Source organism: Ylistrum balloti, unplaced genomic scaffold, assembly GCF_031769215.1.
Source record: "Ylistrum balloti isolate Yb309-2 unplaced genomic scaffold, AGI_CSIRO_Ybal_v1 Utg370248, whole genome shotgun sequence".
Lineage (NCBI taxonomy): Eukaryota > Metazoa > Mollusca > Bivalvia > Pectinida > Pectinidae > Ylistrum > Ylistrum balloti.
The window spans coordinates 678,928-703,025 of NW_026782199.1; the positions used below are offsets into that span (position 1 = coordinate 678,928).

Here is a 24,098-nt window from a genome sequence, read left to right on the forward strand (position 1 = left end):
TATCGAGTGACAGAATTAGTATGTAACTTGGTTCTCATCCAACGAATATTTCATGTTAACAAGTTTAAAAGATTAAATGGTCAAACTTTACACTTTGAACTTTAATTAATTTTTACTGATTGAAGGTTTGGGGGTTTATTTATGTCAATACCTACCATTTTGATACCTTTTTAGAGTCAGATGCTTTGGGAAGGGATTGCACACCCGCATTAGTCAACTATATCAAAATATCCCTGAGAATTAATTTTTTGCACAAATAACACAAGGATATTAAAGGTTTTTATTTTAGATTTTATTTTCTACAGATGTATTATAAAATTGCTGCCTAAACTTTTCACAAAGAGTTATTCCCCTTGTCAATACAATGAGAAATACACTGCAATACTTCACATCTTTTAGTAATTCACTATTGGCATATTTTCTGTCAATAACATATTGTAAACAGGAACCTAGACAAGGATCATTTGTGAAAAGTTCTATTTGTTTTTCTCAAGTCTGCAATAGAAGTCACACAATATAGTTTTGCTTCACCCTGAGATTTTTTAAAAATAACATATTGCATCAGTTCTGATTCAACAGTAGAACTTTCCTGGCTAAAGTAAATAACATATGATGATGACCTAAGAAATTTTCAACACTTCTGTGAATGATGAGTTTGTTTTTTCAGACTGATGTGAGTGTTTACATTATAATAAGTTCCATTCAGTTGGTTCTAAGCTATGTGCTAACACTTATGTTCCCTCCTCAATAAATTGTTTAACCCTGTCTTTTGTGGTGATAAGAAACTTCATGGCTCAAAGCTGCGTGCTGACACTAAAGTTCCCTCTTCCATACATTGTCGGACCCAGTCTCTTGTGACGATGTGAAACTTCTTCCTCCTCTCTCTCCTTATTCCCTTTATTTTCTCCAGTCGACTGAGGTCACTGCAGAAAAAAAAACAGATTATACCTTATAAGATAATCCTTGGCATCTATCAGCCGAGCAGGGAATCACTCTCTAATTATACAGATTTGTGCGTATTGATTTCTGATAGCCTCACAGCCAATATCTAATTAAGTTTGACATTTTAATACACAGTAAAAATTCCATCCAACTGGGTCTCAAGTTGGAGGGCAAACATCTTTTCAGAAAGTGTTAATGCCGACAGAAGAAAAGAATGTCATCAATTGTATAAAAAGATCAGTCATACCAAAAACAAACATTTGTATAGAGTAACATGCCATACATCACTAAATGATTATTTACTGTGTGAACTGTTAAATTAGCCTTCATTTTAAAAATCATGAAACAACCTTCACACTTTCCCATGATCGTTCCTCTATATTTGAGATAGTATTTGTTTCACCATCGTCTATGACAATCATGGCCACTTATGTAGATCTGGTTCAACTGACTAAATAGGCTGGATTCAAACAAAGTGACAGGCTTAGATCAGGACTAACGTAGCAGTACAAATTTGGTATGATCGTTTGGAAGGGTAAAGTAGATCCATGAAGGAAATTTATGGATGACAATGTCTAGTGACCTATAAAGACAACAGAATTGATTTAGATAGATATTTCTGGTATTCAGTAAGGAGGAAGAAACACAATGAAGTTTTGGATCACAGTTCATAGATCACTCTGTGACTGCTTTTCTCAGCTGTGTCTACAAGTGAATATCCTTTTGATACAAGTGCCCTTCCTGATGATATATTGTTTCTATGTCAAAGGTCATACCTAAACAAAAGCAGTCTAAGCCACCACACTGTATGTACTTCTACTATGTAACATCTACCAGGTTATAATAAGGCAGCACCCAATGTAATATACCCAACGGGCCAATAAAAATAACAAAATACACTTATTCAGTTTACTACATGACCTGACAGTATTCTAAGTTATCTATTGATAGCAGGCTCTTTAAAGCACACAGAAGTCCATTTTCCTACCTTTTGTCCACCATGACGTGAGAAACCAAAGAGTCCATTTCTTCAGCAATGCTTCCCCCAAAGAACCGTAACTCCAGGGCAAGGAAGTCCAGTGTGGAGTTCTTTAATTTTGTTGTTTTGTCATCAATTACTAGGCTGTCATCCATGTAAAACCTAAAATAAGACCACACATTAAATGTTTCTTTCCAACCTTTTCAACACCTGTATGTATAAGGAAAAAGGTGAATGAAAGATTTCAACTGATTCTCCCACTTTTACCCCATTTATTGAGAAAACATAACTCAGATTCTTTTGAATAAAATATTTGCATATGAAAAATTTTCACATGATGTAGAAATACTTGGCTTTATCAATGAGGGATTCATGCGCAAAGTATTGATTTGATTAACAACCAGCAAGCACTTCAGGAGAAGTGAGTCCGTCCAAATCAATGATATTGATTTAAACTTTGAGCTTAATCAACCTGCTCCTATATTTGGATAAATACAACAGATAATTTTTGTCCCTTTACTTTGTCATTAACAAATAGTTTAGTGTCCATGATTTAAAGGTATATTTGTTTAGATTGATAACCAATATAATTGCTACCTGCAGGTTCGGAACAATCCATATGGAGAATCATCAGGGAAGTAGGCCTCCTCAATCTCAGCTACCTCCAGAGGATCTGTCATATCATTTTCAACCTGAAAAAGTTCAATTTACAACCTTTAAGACAAATCTGACTTTGTGAGATGCAGAAATCTCACTTCACTACCCTGTGCTTCATTTTTTGCCTTGTATATCTGATACCTTTATCTGATATTTAGTGCCTGGTGATGTCACAATTAAAATAATATGATCTTCAATAGTCTTTCCATGCTTAACTACAAAGGGAGGTAATCTAATCAATTCAAAGAATATGGAAATGAAACTAGTTGAGAAAGGTTTATGCAATTTTACCCCTGTAATGTACGAGGAAAATAATTTTATTACTTGTAACTATTTCATATTGACTTATCTCAGTCATGGGCTGATAATATGAAATTTTGTTTTAAAATGCCAGCCATCCACCGACATAAATTGATTGTAAACACACACTGGTAACAGATTAGCCTTTCAAGACACAGCTATGTAGATATATATTTAACACTTACAGAGTAAGCAGTTTTAGTATAGATTATATTTGACTAGAACTCTGATGGGTCAGTAAGGGTCCAACGTTGTACCTTACTATCAACATCTCCAATACCAAACACTATATCCCAGCTCTTCTATTTTACAGACCTTCTTCTTGACATTGGTACTTTGACTTTGTCATTCCATCAAACACTATCTGTAGTCAGTCTGGACTTCGGTAGTGGATGTTACCTTAGTTACCGTATTCTACCAAACACTATCTGTGGTTAGTCAGGACTTTTGTAGTGGACATTACCTTATTTATTCTACCAAACACTGTCTGTGGTTAGTCAGGACTTTTGTAGTGGACATTACCTTAGTTATTCTACCAAACACTGTCTGTGGTTAGTCAGGACTTTTGTAGTGGACATTACTTTAGTTATTCTACCAAACACTATCTGTCGTTGGTCTGAACTTTTGTAGTGGACATTACTTTAGTTATTCTACCAAACACTATCTGTGGTTGGTCTGGACTTTTGTAGTGGACATTGCCTTAGTTATTCTACCAAACACTGTCTGTGGTTAGTCAGGACTTTTGTAGTGGACATTACCTTAGTTATTCTACCAAACACTGACTGTAGCTGGTCTGGGATTTGTAGTTAACATTACCTTAGTTATTCTACCAAACACTGTCTGTAGTTGGTCTGGACTTTTGTATGGGACATTACCTTATTTATTCTACCAAACACTGTCTGTAGTTGGTCTGGACTTTTGTAGTTAACATTACCTTAGTTATTCTACCAAACACTGTCTGTAGTTGGTCTGGACTTTTGTAGTTAACATTACCTTAGTTATTCTACCAAACACTGTCTGTGGTTGGTCTTGGATTTGAAGTTAACATTACCTTAGTTATTCTACCAAACACTGTCTGTAGCTGGTCTGGACTTTTGTATGGGACATTACCTTATTTATTCTACCAAACACTGTCTGTAGCTGGTCTGGACTTTTGTATGGGACATTACCTTATTTATTCTACCAAACACTGTCTGTAGTTGGTCTGGACTTTTGTAGTTAACATTACCTTAGTTATTCTACCAAACACTGTCTGTAGTTGGTCTGGGATTTGAAGTTAACATTACCTTAGTTATTCTACCAAACACTGTCTGTAGTTGGTCTGGGATTTGAAGTTAACATTACCTTAGTTATTCTACCAAACACTGTCTGTAGTTGGTCTGGACTTTTGTAGTTAACATTACCTTAGTTATTCTACCAAACACTGTCTGTAGTTGGTCTGGGATTTGAAGTTAACATTACCTTAGTTATTCTACCAAACACTGTCTGTAGCTGGTCTGGACTTTTGTAGTTAACATTACCTTATTTATTCTACCAAACACTGTCTGTAGTTGGTCTGGACTTTTGTAGTGGACATTACCTTATTTATTCTACCAAACACTGTCTGTAGCTGGTCTGGGATTTGTAGTTAACATTAACTTAGTTATTCTACCAAACACTGTCTGTAGCTGGTCTGGACTTTTGTAGTGGACATTACCTAATTTATTCTACCAAACACTGTCTGTGGTTGGTCTGGACTTCAGTAGGAGACATTACCTTAGTTATTCTACCAAACACTGTCTGTAGCTGGTCTGGGATTTGTAGTTAACATTACCTTAGTTATTCTACCAAACTGTCTGTAGCTGGTCTGGGATTTGTAGTTAACATTACCTTAGTTATTCTACCAAACACTGTCTGTAGCTGGTCTGGGATTTGTAGATAACATTACCTTAGTTATTCTACCAAACTGTCTGTAGCTGGTCTGGGATTTGTAGTTAACATTAACTTAGTTATTCTACCAAACTGTCTGTAGTTGGTCTGGGATTTGTAGGTAACATTACCTTAGTTATTCTACCAAACACTGTCTGTAGCTGGTCTGGACTTTTGTAGTTAACATTACCTTAGTTATTCTACCAAACACTGTCTGTAGCTGGTCTGGGATTTGTAGATAACATTACCTTAGTTATTCTACCAAACTGTCTGTAGCTGGTCTGGGATTTGTAGTTAACATTAACTTAGTTATTCTACCAAACTGTCTGTAGTTGGTCTGGGATTTGTAGTTAACATTACCTTAGTTATTCTACCAAACACTGTCTATAGCTGGTCAGGACTTTTGAAGTGGACATAACCTCAGTTATTCTAACAAACACTGTCTGTAGTTGGTCTGGGATTTGTAGTTAACATTACCTTAGTTATTCTACCAAACACTGTCTATAGCTGGTCAGGACTTTTGAAGTGGACATAACCTCAGTTATTCTAACAAACACTGTCTGTAGTTGGTCTGGGATTTGTAGTTAACATTACCTTAGTTATTCTTCCAAACACTGTCTGTAGCTGGTCAGGACTTGTTGGGTCCACATAACTGTCACCAAACTCATCATATTGCTGCTTGAAATCCAATTGGGTCTTAGGTGATGTGTGGATCATGTCTGCTGGGGACCTCAAAAATTTAAAGAAAACATTACTACTATTAATCACCGAATATTTAGTTACAGAAAGCAGCAGGACCTCCTTTCAGCTGAATATTTTACAATGTACAAATGAGCAGACCAATAAAAAAGGATATTTGTTCCAATTCTATCAATGTGTGAATATACAGACTCATACAAAAGATAATTCATGGTGAATCTAATCAGTGAAAAGAAGTTAAAATCTATCCAATACTTACAATAATAAAACACCAGGAACATGTTTTGAGAATTGCAAGTCTTAAAAGAATATTGTGTAGTAAATATCACAGTTAAGAATAGTTTTTGGATTTGTAGCCAACAATGGAATACAATTTCAGAAAAGGGCATTGATGACTTCAAGTACAACAGATCACTTCTCTGACATCCATATATAAGCATATAATTGTTTAAGTCATGATTTCACAAAAACGAGACTAGATTGTGGATTTGAATGTAAATGGTACACCTGGACAGTTTTCAGGTAACATTGTGTATTAGTACAAAAATGAATAATGACTGTAATACTACACCTATCATGTTACTTAGAAACATGGGAGCAATTTCTGCTTGAGATTTACATGCTGACAAGTATTTATTTATTACAGAAATGTTCACGACTAGAAAGTGTCCAGGTGTATGTAGGTACATCAGCTCTATAGGTGCATTATTCATGCCTCAACAATAAAAAGAAAGAAAACATGCAAATTCAGCGATTTTGACTTTTTGTGATTTTTTTTTTTTTTGGGGGGGGGGGGGGGGGGGGGGGGGGGATTTTGACAGGGTCGCAAAATTCTCCAAAATTAGATACCCACTAAAAATTCCTGATATATCGTAGTTTGTATCACAAGTCTACTGTGTAATTACCATGGTATCCATCGGCTGGCCTCCACACAGCGCTGGAACCAAGTTACCTTGACAATATCATACATATCACGTTTAATAAGGTTGGTGACACGGACAGCTACCTTGTCTGCCAGGACACAGAAGGTAGATGGACCTGAAGCAGAAAACATACAACAATCAACTCTGATTAAGGTTGATAACAACTAACAAAGGTATATCTAGCAAGATTATCTATCAATACCAAACATAGCTTTATCTTACAACATTAAATAAAGCTTTGTCTATTAATACTGAACAACTTTATCTAACAACATTAAATAAATCTTTATTTAACAAACCAAACATAGGTTTATCTTACAACATTAAATAAAGCTTTGTCTAGCAATACCTAATAAAGCTTTATTTTACAACACTGAATAAAGTTTGGTCAAACAATACCAAATATAGCTTTATTAATACCAAACATAAGTGTTACCTTAAAACACTGAATAAAGCTTTGTCTCACAATACCAAACATAGCTTCATCTTATAACACTGAATAAAGATTTATCTCATAAAACTGAATAATGTTTTGTCTAACAATTACAAACAAATCTTTATCTCACAAAGTTTCGTCTAAAAAGGGAAACTTGACTTTATCTTTCAATAGTAAATATAGTGTTGTTTTATTTATCTAAAAGCGCAAAAAAAAAAAAAAAAAAAAGTTTTATTTCATAACACCAGACAGCTTGATCATGTAATAACATTAAACATTCTTTGTTTAAAAAAAAAATATTATGATCCCTACCAGTTATATTATGTATGCTATATATTACATTAATCAAGTATTTAATACGGTTTTCATCGAGTAAATAATGTTGACAAAACTGGATAATAAATGATTTTGAATTAAACAATAAAAAAGATTTACTATATATATTCACCAAGACTTGAAGTGAAGTTGTATTTTATCATTAAGATTAAATAAATCAATAGATCATTAATCTATAGAATGATAACATTATCTTATCCTCATTCTGCAATAAAATATTAACAGGAAATTTTACCTGGATTTTGAACAATTCTACCACCAAATTCTACAATTTTTGTCTCTATGGCATGCTTTGGAAAAGATGACGGACCATTTATCACACAAAACTCTTTTCCTTCCAGCATCTTTGATACCTGAAAAATTAAATACTACACCTAGCATGACTTTCATACCTGCATGGCAAGTGGCCAAATATCTTACCAATGTTACCAAATGAGCACAACAAAATCATAAACATACTTTGTTTTAAAGATACCATAATTATCCATCAACACGCCCATGCCCAGTAATATACCCTTTATATACTGCTGTCTATTGACATAATAAACCAAATTTCATTGTAAAGCCCGACAGCTGACTTTGAGTAAGAAGTAATAAGTTGACACCCATGCTTTACTGCATGTAAATAAAAGGAAATAAGGGCTTACCACAATTGTCATTTGTATATAGTAGTATGTATTCTACACTTTTATAAAGTTTATACAGATCTGTGCTTCATTTTTCATGAAATTCAAAATTCACAACACCAAACACAGCTTGATCATCTAACAACATTAAATAATCTTTGTTTTGAAAGAAAAATTTGAAAATTTGCATTAAATTTTTGTCACTCCTTCCCTTCTTGTAAATATGTTATGGAAATGTTCACACAGAGTATAAAGGTATGTGATGCTGAGTATAGATTTAAGAAGCTCTCCATGTTCACTATAATTTGATAATTTACCTGAGTAACAGATGTGACATCAGCGCCCTTAAACTGAGCTCCAAGAGTGGGACGGACTACTCGACTGACAATCTTTCTCTTTTTCTTTACAGGTTCTTCTCCATCAGCAAGTTCCACCTTACCACCTGCTAATTTACCTCCAGACTTCTGCAAATGTGTATAAAGAAATGTGATTAGGGAGATACAAAACTATTTAATATATAGAGTCACTGTATTACCAGAGAACCATTCAAAATCAACTCATCATCATCATCATCATCATCATCATCATCATCATCATCATCATCAGAACCATTCAAAATCAACAAATCACTATGTAGTTAACTCCTCATCGTCGTCGTCATCGTCAACATCATCATCATCATCGTTGTCATTATTAATTACCGAATAAATCTGAGACATATGTGATGCCATGTTACCAGTTTTTCTTGAGTTGATCCATCGCTACAACAACTTGATTACTAGAACACTTGAATACAAATGGAATAACCTTCATAAAATGGATTACGGGAGACAACCAGAATATATTTCCTACATTCAGATATGATCAATGAAAATTGATATGTCACAAACCTCCTTTAGTTCCAAAATGTCTGCAAGAGTCATGCTTTCATGCCAGGCTTTGTCTTCACGGAAACACTCAACACGGGGGAACCTAAGTGTACAACCTGTCTTAAACCGGTCACTGTCGATAATTTCTGCTGCTCTTATCTGGGACAGAAAAAACACTAAAAGATGCCGATCTCTTGGATTTCAAGTTTTTCCACATTTTTTCACAATTTTATGTTTTCCCTTAAATGATGAAATTTCATTTGTAGATACCAGAAAGCTTGGGGTTTTTTTGGCATTCTGATAATGAAGAAACCTATCAATAATCTCATTCTCATCATTTCATTCTAGAGAGTGGAGGGAAATTTTTATTTGATTCCTTATCATGAAGCAGACATGACATCACAGTGTTGTCTGGGCTAATCTTTTCTACGATTAATCATAAGTGTTGATAGCAACAGTCAAGAGCAATTAGGACACTTCACCTGTATAATTATATAACACATATTGTTGATTATCATTACATAGTACATTGGTACAGTTCCTTTTTATGCGTTCCCACACATTGTACTATATCGATGATCCTACATGTAACAGCTCTAGAGAAACTCTCCAGACACCATTATGAAATGAACAACCAAACAGAACATATACACCAACCACAGTTTGTCATAATTTTCCCCACCCCTGAATATCATTTGTTTACCTGGACTATACAGGAGTTACATGGCTCTATCCAAGCGTCTGGTTTCTCCTTGAAGCCAGAAGCCAGTACAACAGAAGACGGAGGATTCCTCTTGTCAAATACTTTCCAATGATCCTTCAACTTCTCGTTAAATTCTCCAAGTTCCTTTTTAGAGTATCCTGATCCAACCTATGAACCCAGTAAATGAAACGTTTTATTTATTGTAATAACAAGAAAAGGAACTGAAATAACACAATTTACTACCTCAAATAGACGTAAAGAATTCACCATCAGTGTGAAGTTAACAGGATCAACAAATAAGGTACTTAAATCTTCCATTTAAACATAGAGAAGGTTTGCATGACACATCACCCTTCACCTTTTCTCTAATTAGAACCAAAAATATGAAATATCTAAAAGCATTACTATACTTGATCAATCTATTAGATAACATTGATATGTTTGAATTTGTAATCGTGACGTCTTACAGAAGGATGAAATAGAGTCTTCAATTGACAACCTTATTGGTATATTTTACCTTACAGAATGGTGAAATAGTCTTCTACTGACAACCTTATTGGTATATTTTACCTTACAGAAGGATGAAATAGTCTTCTATTGACAACCTTATTGGTATATTTTACCTTACAGAAGGGTGAAATAGTCTTCTACTGACAACCTCATTGGTATATTTTACCTTACAGAAGGGTGAAATAGTCTTCTACTGACAACCTAATTGGTATATTTTACCTTACAGAAGGGTGAAATAGTCTTCTACTGACAACCTAATTGGTATATTTTACCTTACAGAAGGGTGAAATAGTCTTCTACTAACAACCTCATTGGTCAATTTTACCTTACAGAAGGGTGACATAGAGTCTTTTATTGACAATCTTATTGGTCGATTTTACTGTACAGAAGGGTGAAATAGTCTTCTACTGACAACCTCATTCGTAGATTTTACCTTACAGAAGGGTGAAATAGTCTTCTACTGACAACCTAATTGGTATATTTTACCTTACAGAAGGGTGAAATAGTCTTCTACTGACAACCTAATTGGTATATTTTACCTTACAGAAGGGTGAAATAGTCTTCTACTGACAACCTTATTGGTCAATTTTACCTTACAGAAGGGTGAAATAGTCTTCTACTGACAACCTCATTCGTAGATTTTACCTTACAGAAGGGTGAAATAGTCTTCTACTGACAACCTAATTGGTATATTTTACCTTACAGAATGGTGAAATAGTCTTCTACTGACAACCTCATTGGTATATTTTACCTTACAGAAGGGTGAAATAGTCTTCTACTGACAACCTAATTGGTATATTTTACCTTACAGAAGGGTGAAATAGTCTTCTACTGACAACCTCATTGGTAGATTTTACCTTACAGAAGGGTGAAATAGTCTTCTACTAACAACCTCATTGGTCAATTTTACCTTACAGAAGGGTGACATAGAGTCTTTTATTGACAATCTTACGATTTTACTTACAGAAGGGTGAAATAGTCTTCTACTGACAACCTCATTCGTAGATTTTACCTTACAGAAGGGTGAAATAGTCTTCTACTGACAACCTAATTGGTATATTTTACCTTACAGAAGGGTGAAATAGTCTTCTACTGACAACCTTATTGGTCAATTTTACCTTACAGAATGGTGAAATAGTCTTCTACTGACAACCTCATTGGTATATTTTACCTTACAGAAGGGTGAAATAGTCTTCTACTGACAACCTTATTGGTCAATTTTACCTTACAGAATGGTGAAATAGTCTTCTACTGACAACCTCATTGGTATATTTTACCTTACAGAAGGGTGAAATAGTCTTCTACTGACAACCTTATTGGTCAATTTTACCTTACAGAAGGGTGAAATAGTCTTCTACTGACAACCTTAGTGGTATATTTTACCTTACAGAAGGAATGGAATACTTCTGGCTTCTCCCCATCATCTGTGGGAACTGCTACAGCACATAGAAAGTGTGACATCATCCCACCACGGTGGCCAACTCCAAGGTACCCTCCAACCACCAGGACATCGAGCTCATCCATGAGACCCCCCACATACTCTGGTTTTATCTTGATCCAGCCACCCTTCCTAGTATTGGGTCTGTAGACTGAGTCCGGGTTCTTCACCATGATGCCTTCTTCTCTACCATCAATAGCTTTGTTCAGGGCATCCGCACACTCCTGGCTATAGTAATAAAATGATGAGGTTCAGACTTACACTGGCATTTACTGCACGCTGGCAATAAAAACACGTCTGCATGTATTTATATCAGGAAATCTTAAGCTGTTCAAACTTAACACAGGTAGGGAAGAACTTTGATTATGAACAAAACGCAAACTCAAAGACTTATTGTTATGATTACTTCACAGCAATTTCAATACATTTGCCCTTACAAAAGTTTTTGTTTTGGACAAACCTTATATATCTGGACTAAGGGAGTACATTGCTCAGTCGAAATACAAGGGGAGGAAGGGGGAGCTGTACCCATAAGCCACCTTTACTATCACCTTTACTATGTTTATCAATTTGATAATCATCAGATAGACTAATGTCTTTCATATCATATATGTAATGGCTATTTCTACTACATATCAATAATGTGTACATTCATAATTCATGTGCATGAATGAATCTTACCAAAATTTAAATAAAAGAGAAAGAATAGTCGAAATCTGAGAGTAATTTATACCTGTCTCTCCCTACCATCTATTATCTTCTTATTTTCTGTGGGGGATCAGTGTACCAACTTATGTGTACACACCCCTCCTCCAAAACTCTTACATGAAAACAGTCTCCAGCAGCTGTAAATGTTCCCCATCATATATCGTACTTACTTAGTGTTGGCCTCTGTGTGCTGACTGATCTGTACACGACCCTCCTCTGACTCTATCACAGTCTCTACAGCTATAACTGTCTCCTATCATATATCGTACTTACTTTGTGTTGGCCTCTGTGTGCTGACTGATCTGTACACGGCCCTCCTCTGGCTCTATCACAGTCTCTACAGCTATAACTGTTCCCTATCATATATCGTACTTACTTAGTGTTGGCCTCTGTGTGCTGACTGATCTGTACACGGCCCTCCTCTGGCTCTATCACAGTCTCTACAGCTATAACCGTCTCCTTATCATATATTGTACTTACTTTGTGTTGGCCTCTGTGTGCTGACTGATCTGTACACGGCCCTCCTCTGGCTCTATCACAGTCTCTACAGCTATAACTGTTCCCTATCATATATCGTACTTACTTTGTGTTGGCCTCTGTGTGCTGACTGATCTGTACACGGCCCTCCTTTGGCTCTATCACAGCCTCTACAGCTATAACTGTTCCCTATCATATATCGTACTTACTTTGTGTTGGACTCTGTGTGCTGACTGATCTGTACACGGCCCTATCACAGTCTCAACAGCTATAACTGTTCCCTATCATATATCGTACTTACTTTGTGTTGGCCTCTGTATGCTGATTGATCTATACACAGCCCTCCTCTGGCTCTATCACAGTCTCTACAGCTATAACTGTTCCCTATCATATATCATACTTACTTTGTGTTGGCCTCTGTGTGCTGACTGATCTGTACACGGCCCTCCTCTGGCTCTATCACAGTCTCTACAGCTATAACTGTTCCCTATCATATATCGTACTTACTTTGTGTTCTCTGTGTGCTACTGATCAGCTGGCTCTATCACAGTCTCTACAGCTATAACTGTTCCCTATCATATATCATACTTACTTTGTGTTGGCCTCTGTGTGCTGACTGATCTGTACACGACCCTCCTCTGGCTCTATCACAGTCTCTACAGCTATAACTGTTCCCTATCATATATCGTACTTACTTTGTGTTGGCCTCTGTATGCTGATTGATCTATACATAGCCCTCCTCTGTCTCTATCACAGTCTCTACAGCTATAACTGTTCCCTATCATATATCATACTTACTTTGTGTTGGCCTCTGTGTGCTGACTGATCTGTACACGGCCCTCCTCTGGCTCTATCAGTCTCTACAGCTATAACTGTTCCGTATCATATATCGTACTTACTTTGTGTTGGCCTCTGTGTGCTGACTGATCTGTACACGGCCCTCCTCTGGCTCTATCACAGTCTCTACAGCTATAACTGTTCCCTATCATATATCGTACTTACTTTGTGTTGGACTCTGTGTGCTGACTGATCTGTACACGGCCCTATCACAGTCTCTACAGCTATAACTGTTCCCTATCATATATCGTACTTACTTTGTGTTGGCCTCTGTATGCTGACTGATCTATACACAGCCCTCCTCTGGCTCTATCACAGTCTCTACAGCTATAACTGTTCCCTATCATATATCATACTTACTTTGTGTTGGCCTCTGTGTGCTGACTGATCTGTACACGACCCTCCTCTGGCTCTATCACAGTCTCTACAGCTATAACTGTTCCCTATCATATATCGTACTTACTTTGTGTTGGCCTCTGTATGCTGACTGATCTGTACACGGCCCTCCTCTGGCTCAATCATAGTCTCTACAGCTATAACTGTTCCCTATCATATATCGTACTTACTTAGTGTTGGCCTCTGTGTGCTGACTGATCTGTACACGACCCTCCTCTGGCTCTATCACAGTCTCTACAGCTATAACTGTCTCCTATCATATATCGTACTTACTTTGTGTTGGCCTCTGTGTGCTGACTGATCTGTACACGGCCCTCCTCTGGCTCTATCACAGTCTCTACAGCTATAACTGTCTCCTATCATATATCATTCTTACTTTGTGTTGGCCTCTGTGTGCTGACTGATCTGTACACGGCCCTCCTCTGGCTCTATCACAGTTTTCAGCAGCTGTAATCTTTCCCTAATTGGTTTATTGGTGAGTATTTTGTCATTAAGTACCACAATGTCAAATATGTTATAACACGGTTGATAACCTTCCTGTTGTTGTCGTTTGATGTCTGTGTTCATTGCCTTTGTTGCTGAAATTTAGAAAAAAAAATTCCCTTGTAAACACTTTCTTTTGAAATATTTTATCTATGAGTTGACATTTAACAAAATTTTTATTACCTGTACATTATATGTATATGTAAAGAGTTTCTCAGTTGATAATATGTCTAAATATTCAGCTTTACAGTTTACTAAACTCAGAGCATGGTTAAAGACAATACCCAAACCAAATTCCACCTAAGACTTTCTATCTAGAGAGATAGCAATGAGAGAAGTCAGCATATAGACAAGTCAAGGTATACATGTATTTTGAAATTCTGCCATGAATCTACTGAATTCTCTCAGGCAAACAACATTGTAATCATTAAGAAAACTGAATGAAACTCAGTGCAAAGATGTATGGGCAGAGTGAATATACAGTATTATTAGTTGTGACATATTTTTCTAACACATGGATTAATAAAACAAATCTATAACACTAACTGTATTTGCCATAAATTTGTTACATTATCTAGTTCTTCCTTGTAAATTGACAATGAAATTATACACATACACACTGAAATTTTAAGTTTTGGTGTTATCACACTGCACAAACACTAAGTATAAAGTGAAATAAAACACAAACCATAAGTTTTGGTTTCAGCATGGTATCCCAACATTTCTCCATCCAATATACATGACTTGATCCCAGGCTTGAACAAGTCGTGAATAAATGGTGTGAAATTTCCTTCAAAACTGTTGGACCCAAATGTGGCTGTATATTCATTAGCACTAATAGCAAAAAAATATGAACATTACAGACAATTTATACATAAGATTCATAACAACAATAAACATGATATCAATGCAAAACGTACTCAGAAACAATAAACATCAGCTACCAACAATATACATAGTGGCAAACATTTTGATGAATTACAAAAAATATATGCAAAATAAATCTTAAATAGTGAATTCAAATTGTCTTATGAAAAATCAAACTAATTTGTGTTGCAAATGATGTATTATCAGAACCATAATAAAATTTGGTTTTTAAGATATTACTGACAACATATAAATACTGGTTAAAAAAAACAACAGTTCTCATTTTAGATTGTTATGTCTCTTGGTCAGATGTCATACCTCCTAGAGAAATATTTGTACTCATCATCTCGTCTGTGTAACAACATACGCTCGCCATCAAACTTTGTCTCTATGAAGTAGGTCTTGCCCTCCATTAGTTTTTCCACCTGTGAAATCATGTAATATATTGCAATTCTAAATAAAAATGTTTGGTCATTTATGAACAATGTTACCCTAATTACCACAACTATCACAAATTACAGTATCTATCTCTAAACGTAACAAGATAATGTTTCTGTTTCAGATTTTTTCTCATCTTATTCATTGCTCTTTAGTACTTTAAAACACTGAAGACCAAGGTAACATTAATGATTATAATTTTTTCTAAACAATATCCATTATGAAATGTACAGTGACATATTACACCATCAACCATCTACTAGTTTCACATTCAGTCTTTTTTTGGAAACAGCTGTATGTAAATGTAGTACAATAAGTTACTGTCAATATTTACAGATAATATCAGTAAGATAATCAAAAGTTGAAAACACGCGTACCTCATCAGGTGAAGCTCTCTCCCCCAGCATTGGGGAAAAAGGTGAGAAGATGCTGATACCAATCTCATGTACCCGTACACTCCGCTCTCTCAGCATTCGACACACCTTCAGTAAAAAGAGATTAGCCATGACTTAACTTGTAACTGGTCATATACGCATGAACATTTTGTTTCAGTAAGAGCTCAATCGGGTCTACTTTTCCAATTTAACAATCTGCCATTTCAACATGCCCTTTTCCAAATAAGACTACAGAGAGTTTTATTGGCAATGTAAATATTAGCAAAATGAAGTAGTTTTTGCCAGGTCAAAATCTCAATACATGTGATTAGGCCTTGTTACAGACTAAAACTCAATGTGTACAAAATGTAGTAGATCTGGGTTAAGCAGAGTTTTAAACTGTTGTCCAACATAGAATTATTGGTTCTATTTTAAAATTTCCTCTCTTTGAATCTATATACCTGTACCTATTTGATCTGTCTGCAGTTTTACCATAACAATATCAATGAATACCTTTTCCAGGTTGTTGTTGACATTGAAGAAGTCCTCAGCATCGGGATGATACACTGAAAGGACAGATGCCTGACTCAGTCCAACCTTTAGCTCCTTCACTATCATTCTGATGAGCCATTTAAGCTCTAGGGCTGACATGTTAGTCAACAGTCGTAGCACATTCTTCCTCACCAGATCCTTCTTCTTTGCTGCGTTGTTCTGGGCGATGCCATCTAAACAATCATTAACTTCCTGAATGGTTAGTGTTCCTCTCTCTGGACAACGGTTCTTCAACACAAAGTAGGTCACCCCAGCAAAATCTCCAGCATCCTGAATTTAGAGACCACATACAACAAATTAAATGTAAAACATATGACCTTCTGCATTCTGTGTAGTTGTCAGGCCATTATCAACATGACACCAAACTCCTTATGGCCACACTAATGTCCTTCTCAAACAATTCCTTTATTCATGATATATAGTTATAGGATCTTAAGTTTCCATTTGGTATGTGATTTAATGAAATGAATCTTTGATTTATTTCATATTAGTCAGACTTTAGTGAAAATTTTTTTGATGACTTTCATACATCACAAATCAACTGAAAACAAATTTAAGACCATTTTTACCACATAATTGATCATTCAAGCAAATGTCTGAAGAAACAGACATTTCCATGTATCACTTGAAATCCTTTTGGCTCTATATCTAAGATCTCCCATTGTTATGTCACAATGTAACAACAGCTACAGAACTGATAGCAATTTAGACAGCTGTGGTGGACTCTTTAAAATTAACACTATTTTCATAATAAACACTTACAGCTCTTGCTGTTTTTGGAGCTTTGTAGTTGAGCAGCCGGTTGGCATCAGCACTATCCTTCCCTAAACACAACACTTCAATCAGCAACTTGGCTAACATGTGCTGTAACATACCGATAGTTGAACATTAATACTGGTAGGTCTTCTTTTGCAATGAAAAATTAAAATGGTGATACATGTAATTGAGGATAATGATTTCATTTTACTTTCTTGATTTTATTTCAAAGTAAATCAAATTCTAATGTTACATGTGATCTTTATCAAAATGCATTATGACAATAAATTAGGGGTTATAATCCCAATAACAATATGCTATACAATTTATACAGAATGTATTGTACCTCTTTAATTCCATATGCCACTCTCTCCTTCTCATGATGAGGAAGTAATAACCGCATGGCAGGATAGAACGAGTCAGTCTGAAATAAAATCATTAAATCTCATGTTGACAAGGTGCTAGCAGTCATAAGTACATGTATTGTGCCATGTATACCTCTAACATTGATGAAGTAAGTGATATGCTAACAACAGAACAAAAACAAATCTATATACTGCACAGTAGCTACACTGAAATAAGAATGGGCAAAATAATATATTGATATATTGGGATAAAAAAATCAAAGGTATGGTGCAGTGGTAACATACTCGCCTTTCGCTTATATATTAAGGCCATTAAAGTTCAATTCCAAAATTGGACATCACATATTAAGGTCATTTCCATCTGGGCCAACAAGTTAATATAGCTTGTTTGGCAATTGTTGATATGAATTAAGTTCATATATATAAAAGAGATGAGGAACTTCCTGGATTATCTGAGACTATCTATTTATGCTACACATTTGCTCTATTCTTTGTACATTGTGTACACTGACATCACTCCGTGGAGATTCGAAATGGTTAGATTTCTTCGTCTAAAGGCAATGAGGCGGGTGTCGCGAAGCACCTGTCCTCGGATTCCAGTCACGTCATTCCGCACCTGGCCAGCACCGTGTGCACATGCACATTCTCCCCTGGTGAATATTGGTCCAATATGTAATATTGCGTTGTAGGTTAATTATAAGTAACTGTCTTATGTAATATGTAACTGTAATGCATGTACTGTGCATTGCAGATTCCTGTGTTACCAGAAATGAAGTGCGGAACAATACCCCCCGACGTCTTCTGTTAAATGGCCCTGCAGTAAAAGAGTTACTTATAGGATAAAAAAAACTTACCGTGTCTTTATCATCTTCATGCAGGGTGTTATGAAAGTTTCTCCATTTATCAACAAAATCTGTTAAAGTTCGCTTCTTCTTGTCATTGCCTTGAGTTTTGGATATTTTCTCCAGTAGCCCACATAGTTCCGCAAATGATACCTTGGATGCGACAGTTACAGATGGTTTGTCATCGTCGTTACCGTCTGCCATTGCTTTAAGTTTCTGTCTTTAGATAATATATTAAAATTACTTCAAACCAGTAAGATCTTTTCTACTGAACCATTTACACCGTCACAAAATGTAACACTCAGCATTATCACTGATAAATCCGCCGACTGTAAACAATCAACTTTATTACCTCCGCATTGAAGAGTTCGATTTTCGTTATGAACATACTACGGGTTCGACGCCAGGCAGGAAGAGATATCTTTTATCATAACAATCATCTGTATTGTTTCCCCCTTAACTTCGTATTTCAGACAACGTGTCAAAATTCATTTTTCGTTGGAATTAGACATTTAAATAAATGCATGTGCTATTTTATAGGCTGTTATGAACGGAGTAACATGTGCACATTGAAGTGTATTTGTTTTAAGAAGTTGAAACCCTAAATGCTAATCAAAAATCTACGATGCATACATATAATACTATCGAGGATTTTCTTACCTTTTTTCGAGGGATTGCCCTTTGCTTAGTCGTTTAAATACCGTACTGTATATCCCAGTGGTCTGACTTCATTCTTCCAATTCAGTAGATAATGTAATCGATACGCACAGGACGAAAACAGTTACTGTAATTTGTCAGTAACATACCATGGCATTGTAATCTGAAATCACGAGGGAAAACGACATTCGTACAAGTTTTGTCATCTGTCCGGCATCAAAAATTTCCCTTCAAACAACTTCTTCTCACGAACCAAGAGGCCAAGGGTAGCGATATTAGACTTGTAGGTTAGGAATAGTCCTGTTTTTTATATAACTTTCAGGGTAACAGAAGTCAAAAGTGCCCAATCTTAAAACGCTAAGTCTTACCAACAAAGTCCGGTGTAGTGGTATTTCGTATGTAACTCGTTAATTGCTACCTACATTTAAAATCACAGATGTCAGATGTGTTAAAATCTTTAGACACTTTCTCATTAACCAGAACAGCCATGTACACGTGGTATTCAGCCTGTAGCATGATGAGATGGGGAACTTTAGCCTACTTTCAATATTACAGGGGTTAAATGTTCTTGAAATCTTTAAACCTTTCTCTTAGTGAAATCAAAACATCAAGAGTCGTGGTATTTGGGTATTACCTCGATAAGGTACAGGGCGAGTAAGTCCATTCATATTAATTAACTTGACAAAGTCTCAATGACACATGAGTAAAACGGTGTTGAAATCCCAAACTATGCTTGGATAAATGGCTTTCGAACAAGCCAAAATTGATTTTACCGACAGTTTTTTTTTCTATCTTAAGCATATGAACAGACGAGCGATACAAGCCCTTTGGATCTCTTGTCTTTTTTACTTTAATTCACGTTGAAAGCAGATTTTCTCAGCTTTGTACAATGACTGTTTTGACATACAATAGTCCACACGTCTACGCCTTTTTCACGTCAGTAACAATTTTTCTACTGAACAATTAAATTCAAAGACACGTCATCTTTATAACTGTATAAATATTTGGTGGCATCATAGTGAGTGGGCATGGCCCAGACTTAACATTTCAAATCTCTTTCGTACGTTCATTTTTCGTCAGACGTTTATCAATTTTGCGCAAGATTTAAGACCATGTTGTTATATCTGCATTTACTTGTCTTCTGTCCGCTTTGTTAATATGTGTCTGCTCATTTTTATTTTGTAGAAATTCACGTTTTCTTGAACATATCAGTTGCAAAAGTAACGCCATCCCCATGATGTGCAAACGGTATCGTCATCCCCATGATGTGCGAAAGGTATCGTCATCCCCATGATGTGCGAAAGGTATCGTCATCCCCATGATGTGCGAAAGGTATCATCATCCCCATGATGTGCGAAAGGTATCGTCATCCCCATGATGTGCGAAAGGTAACGCCATCCCCATGATGTGCGAAAGGTAACGCCATCCCCATGATGTGCGAAAGGTATCGTCATCCCCATGATGTGCGAAAGGAATCGTCATCCCCATGATGTGCGAAAGGAATCGTCATCCCCATGATGTGCGAAAGGAATCGTCATCCCCATGATGTGCGAAAGGTATCGTCATCCCCATGATGTGCGAAAGGTATCGTCATCCCCATGATGTGCGAAAGGCATCGTCATCCCCATGATGTGCAAAAGGTATCGTCATCCCCATGATGTGCGAAAGGTATCGTCATCCCCATGATGTGCAAAAGGTATCGTCATCCCCATGATGTGCAAAAGGTATCGTCATCCCCATGATGTGCGAAAGGTATCGTCATCCCCATGATGTGCAAAAGGTATCGTCATCCCCATGATGTGCAAAAGGTATCGTCATCCCCATGATGTGCAAAAGGTATCGTCATCCCCATGCTATTTAAATTGTATGTTGATTTTAAATTTCATTTTCCTGATGTATTGTTTCATAGTGGACGACAGTACATTTTTCTTCAATGTACGATAAAAGATAAAATATGTAAATATTAAAATACAAGTTTGGCCACTTTTTGCAAAATTACATCAAAACAGATTGGCATTAGTGTTATATACACGTTTAATTTGCATGTGAACACTACGCAACACATTTGAAGAAACTATCCTGCTCCGTGGAAGACGGTGAAATGAAGGGTCCAATAAGATATCTTCCTGTTGATATACAATGATATTCAATATTTGCCGTGTTTAACCCCGCATGATATTGTTAACAAAAACAGGAGATTGTTTCTATATCAATAGTCACCAACCGTTTTGCCTTCAGGTGTGATGATACCTGACGTATTCTTATTTGTACGTGTTGAAGAATATGCTATTATATATTGGTAAATGCGTTCCGTATCACTAAGGAATAGAAAAACATTGTAATTGAAAGAAAAACAGAGGATCTTCTTCAATGTACTAACTTGAACTCTTTAATAAAACACACTTACATACATGTGTAAAACAGATAAACAAGACATGTCAACATTCGTAGATATAAAAGAATTGCTAAAAGTTCAGAACAACCGACAGCCGTAGAAAGGTTGCCATATCTAATTCACTATGAACAGTCTTTAGAAGGATAGATACGTACAAGGTTAGTACGCCGTGACCGAAACTTGGAGATCCTGTGTTTCTCCTTATCCCGATTGCAGTCGCCCTTCACAAGGCTGGGTATACACTCTGCACTCACGGATAACCGTTTCATCCGAACACCATCAGTTGCTCCGTCAGTTGACCAAGCATCAGCTTTCACTCCGGGATCTTCTTCTACCGTGTCGATTTGTATAGGGTCATCGGTGAGTCTAGAAGTGCTGTACTTTATCAACGGCTTCGAACTTTCTTCGCCCAAATCAACGTTTCCGTTGTTGCAGTTGGTATTTTCCCCTTGTATATTGAGATGCCAGCTGGTATGTACATTAGCGTTGGTCTGTTGTGATCCGTTCTGTATCTTATTGAAGTACTGGAATGGAGGAACCTCTGGATTGAGGAAGTGTTGCTGTGGTTGGAGGGGATGGAGAGGCGGATGCGCGTGAGGAGGTTGCTGATGAGGCTGCAGCTGCTGCTGTACTTGGGGACGGTGATTTTGGGGATGTTGTTGGGGATGGTTTTGGTTCTGTTGTTGCTGATGCTGTTGAATGTGTTGTTGTTGTTGTTGTTGTTGAAATTGTTGTTGCTGAATATGATGTTGTTGCTGAACTTGCTGATGCATATTCTGGACTGGTGGGTGTGGAAATCTACTTCCAATGACGTGCTGCTGTGGCTGATGTTGGAAACTTTGTTCTGCTGAAAACCTGAATGGTAGTTGCTGATGTATAGGTAAGGGGTGTTGTTGGTGGACTTGTTCCGAACGGTAAAGTACATTAGGGGGATCTCGGTTGCGGATGGGAGCCTGGGAAGCGTCGTTGAATCCGGGTGGTGGATTCCTTGCTGCATGTGGATTCTGTATACCATGGTGACCGCACTGCTGTTGGTACTGCTGAAACCTAGGAGGTGGCTGCAAATCGGTGTAAGTCTTGTTTGGAGGAGGTGGCAATGGCGGATTACACGTTACCTCCCTTCTAGAGGACTGATGTAGGCAGTTTGCCACAAACAGTGCGGCAGCCGCAGCCTGAGTCGGCTGCATTTGTATCTTATTCACACCGGGAGGTTGGTTGCATGGTCGCGGGTTGGCCAATGTCGGGCGGAAGTCAAACGGTTTTTGTGTGTCGTCTCTCACACGGGCTGCATTGTGAGTTTGGAAGTTTCCTGCTGTCATATGCCCTACAGTCTGTGTTTTTGGCATTGCTGGTATATTTCCCCAATTCAGCTGTCCCTACACAACAGAAAAGTTCGTACTAATTCATAAAGTCATGCCATTGTCCATTTCTGATAAATACGATTGTGAATTATGATACTGGTACATTTTATATTATGTAATCTTATGCGACTTTAACGTTACTTCAAATATCGATTGATTTCATTCAAAACGGAAGAATCCAAACAACATCAACAAACAATACCTGAACGCCATTCCCGCCAGTGTTGTCTCCACAAGTATGGAGCTGATTTGTCGCAAGTGGGGGATGAACTACACGATTGTTTCCTGTGTTCGCGGGCGCCTGAGTCTTTCCATCTATTATGTTCTCATTACCATGCTCGGCTGTACCTCCCTTGTTGAAGCCGGGGTAGAAGGAGGGCACGCTTGGTCTGAGGACAGACTTTGCTACAATCGAATCCACAGCAAAAACAGCATTTGCGACTTCCGCCTGTAAAGGAGTGCAATTTTGGGTCATTTTCGGCGCACCCGAAGTGTTGTTGAATTTTGGAACATCTGTCCTTGCAATCAGTCTTTCCATCCCTTCCTTAAATTCACGGATCTTTGCTGCCACTGCATCGTCGTGTACAGGTCCAGTTTCAGTCGTTGTAGTTACTGGAGTGTCATCATTGTGACACTGATCAGGGGATACCCGACATCGTCCGTGTCTCGACTCGGCAGTGACATCCATTTGTCCATTTCCAGAATTGTCGATAGGCAGCGTAGGTTCTATCTCCGTTACGTCCTCTTCTTCTTGAGAGACACTTCAAGGAAAATGGAAAACATTTAGAAAAAACAGACATGTGAATAGCACCTTCAAATAAAATATTTAGAGTTAAAAACTATATACACAATTGAGGCAAATGGTGAATCAAACTGCATTATACAGTTATTTCGTCCTTTTAGGTCTCGTCAGTGATGCTAGGTACATGTCTTCAAATTTTCAAACCAAAGAGGCAACTGAAGACCGATAACTGAATGGGGGGAAATCCAGATCGGGAGGTGCATTAGCCACATAATCCAATAACCTTTATTAGCTGTTACATATCTGATATCAGTAAATGTCAAGTACATGTGTATGAAATGAAACGTGACATGCACATCTCGGGAACTAAAACGTCTACTGTCTACCACCTGCAATCTCGAAGATTATACAAAAGTCACACAAGTTTAAGCACCATCATGATTAAAAATGTAGATCAGACTTTCCTTGAAGAACAATTATCGATTGTATTTGAAGCCTGTGTTAGATAAAGTATACTAAATT

The 24,098-nt window shown here is 36.9% G+C and overlaps 2 protein-coding genes across 2 annotated transcripts; both read right to left on the reverse strand.

Annotated features, from left to right (window-relative positions):
- Positions 1 to 400: 400 nt before the first annotated feature.
- On the reverse strand, positions 401 to 18,642 carry LOC132552466 (DNA ligase 4-like). The gene is made up of 18 exons (XM_060216637.1): positions 18,434 to 18,642; positions 17,561 to 17,638; positions 17,221 to 17,322; positions 16,420 to 16,728; positions 15,910 to 16,014; positions 15,413 to 15,519; positions 14,916 to 15,061; positions 14,121 to 14,322; positions 11,272 to 11,554; positions 9,379 to 9,546; positions 8,697 to 8,834; positions 8,124 to 8,270; positions 7,416 to 7,533; positions 6,391 to 6,523; positions 5,381 to 5,516; positions 2,519 to 2,613; positions 1,931 to 2,083; positions 401 to 923 (listed from the first exon to the last, which is right to left on the reverse strand). The coding sequence occupies exons 1-18, from the start codon at positions 18,623 to 18,625 to the stop codon at positions 788 to 790; spliced, it is 2,748 nt and encodes a 915-aa protein (XP_060072620.1). The 5' UTR covers positions 18,626 to 18,642; the 3' UTR covers positions 401 to 787.
- A 3,245-nt stretch (positions 18,643 to 21,887) lies between these two features.
- Positions 21,888 to 23,522, reverse strand: LOC132552436 (probable serine/threonine-protein kinase DDB_G0280133). Its single transcript, XM_060216604.1, is given in 4 exon segments — positions 21,888 to 22,015; positions 22,018 to 22,804; positions 23,028 to 23,275; positions 23,321 to 23,522. Coding segments are annotated over 4 exon segments (1,365 nt in total).
- Between the last annotated feature and the right edge of the window lie 576 nt (positions 23,523 to 24,098).

What these genes read in the sequence shown, in the direction of transcription:
- LOC132552466 (XM_060216637.1), bottom strand. Translation starts at nt 18,625, where the DNA reads ATGGCAGACGGTAACGACGATGACAAACCATCTGTAACTGTCGCATCC. An exon ending in TGCTGAAACCAAAACTTATG is followed by an intron (nt 14,323 to 14,915) that starts GTTTGTGTTTTA and finishes TCTAAATTTCAG; the next exon opens with CAACAAAGGCAATGAACACA. An exon ending in TATTCCATTCCTTCTGTAAG is followed by an intron (nt 9,547 to 11,271) that starts GTAAAATATACC and finishes CTGGGTTCATAG; the next exon opens with GTTGGATCAGGATACTCTAA.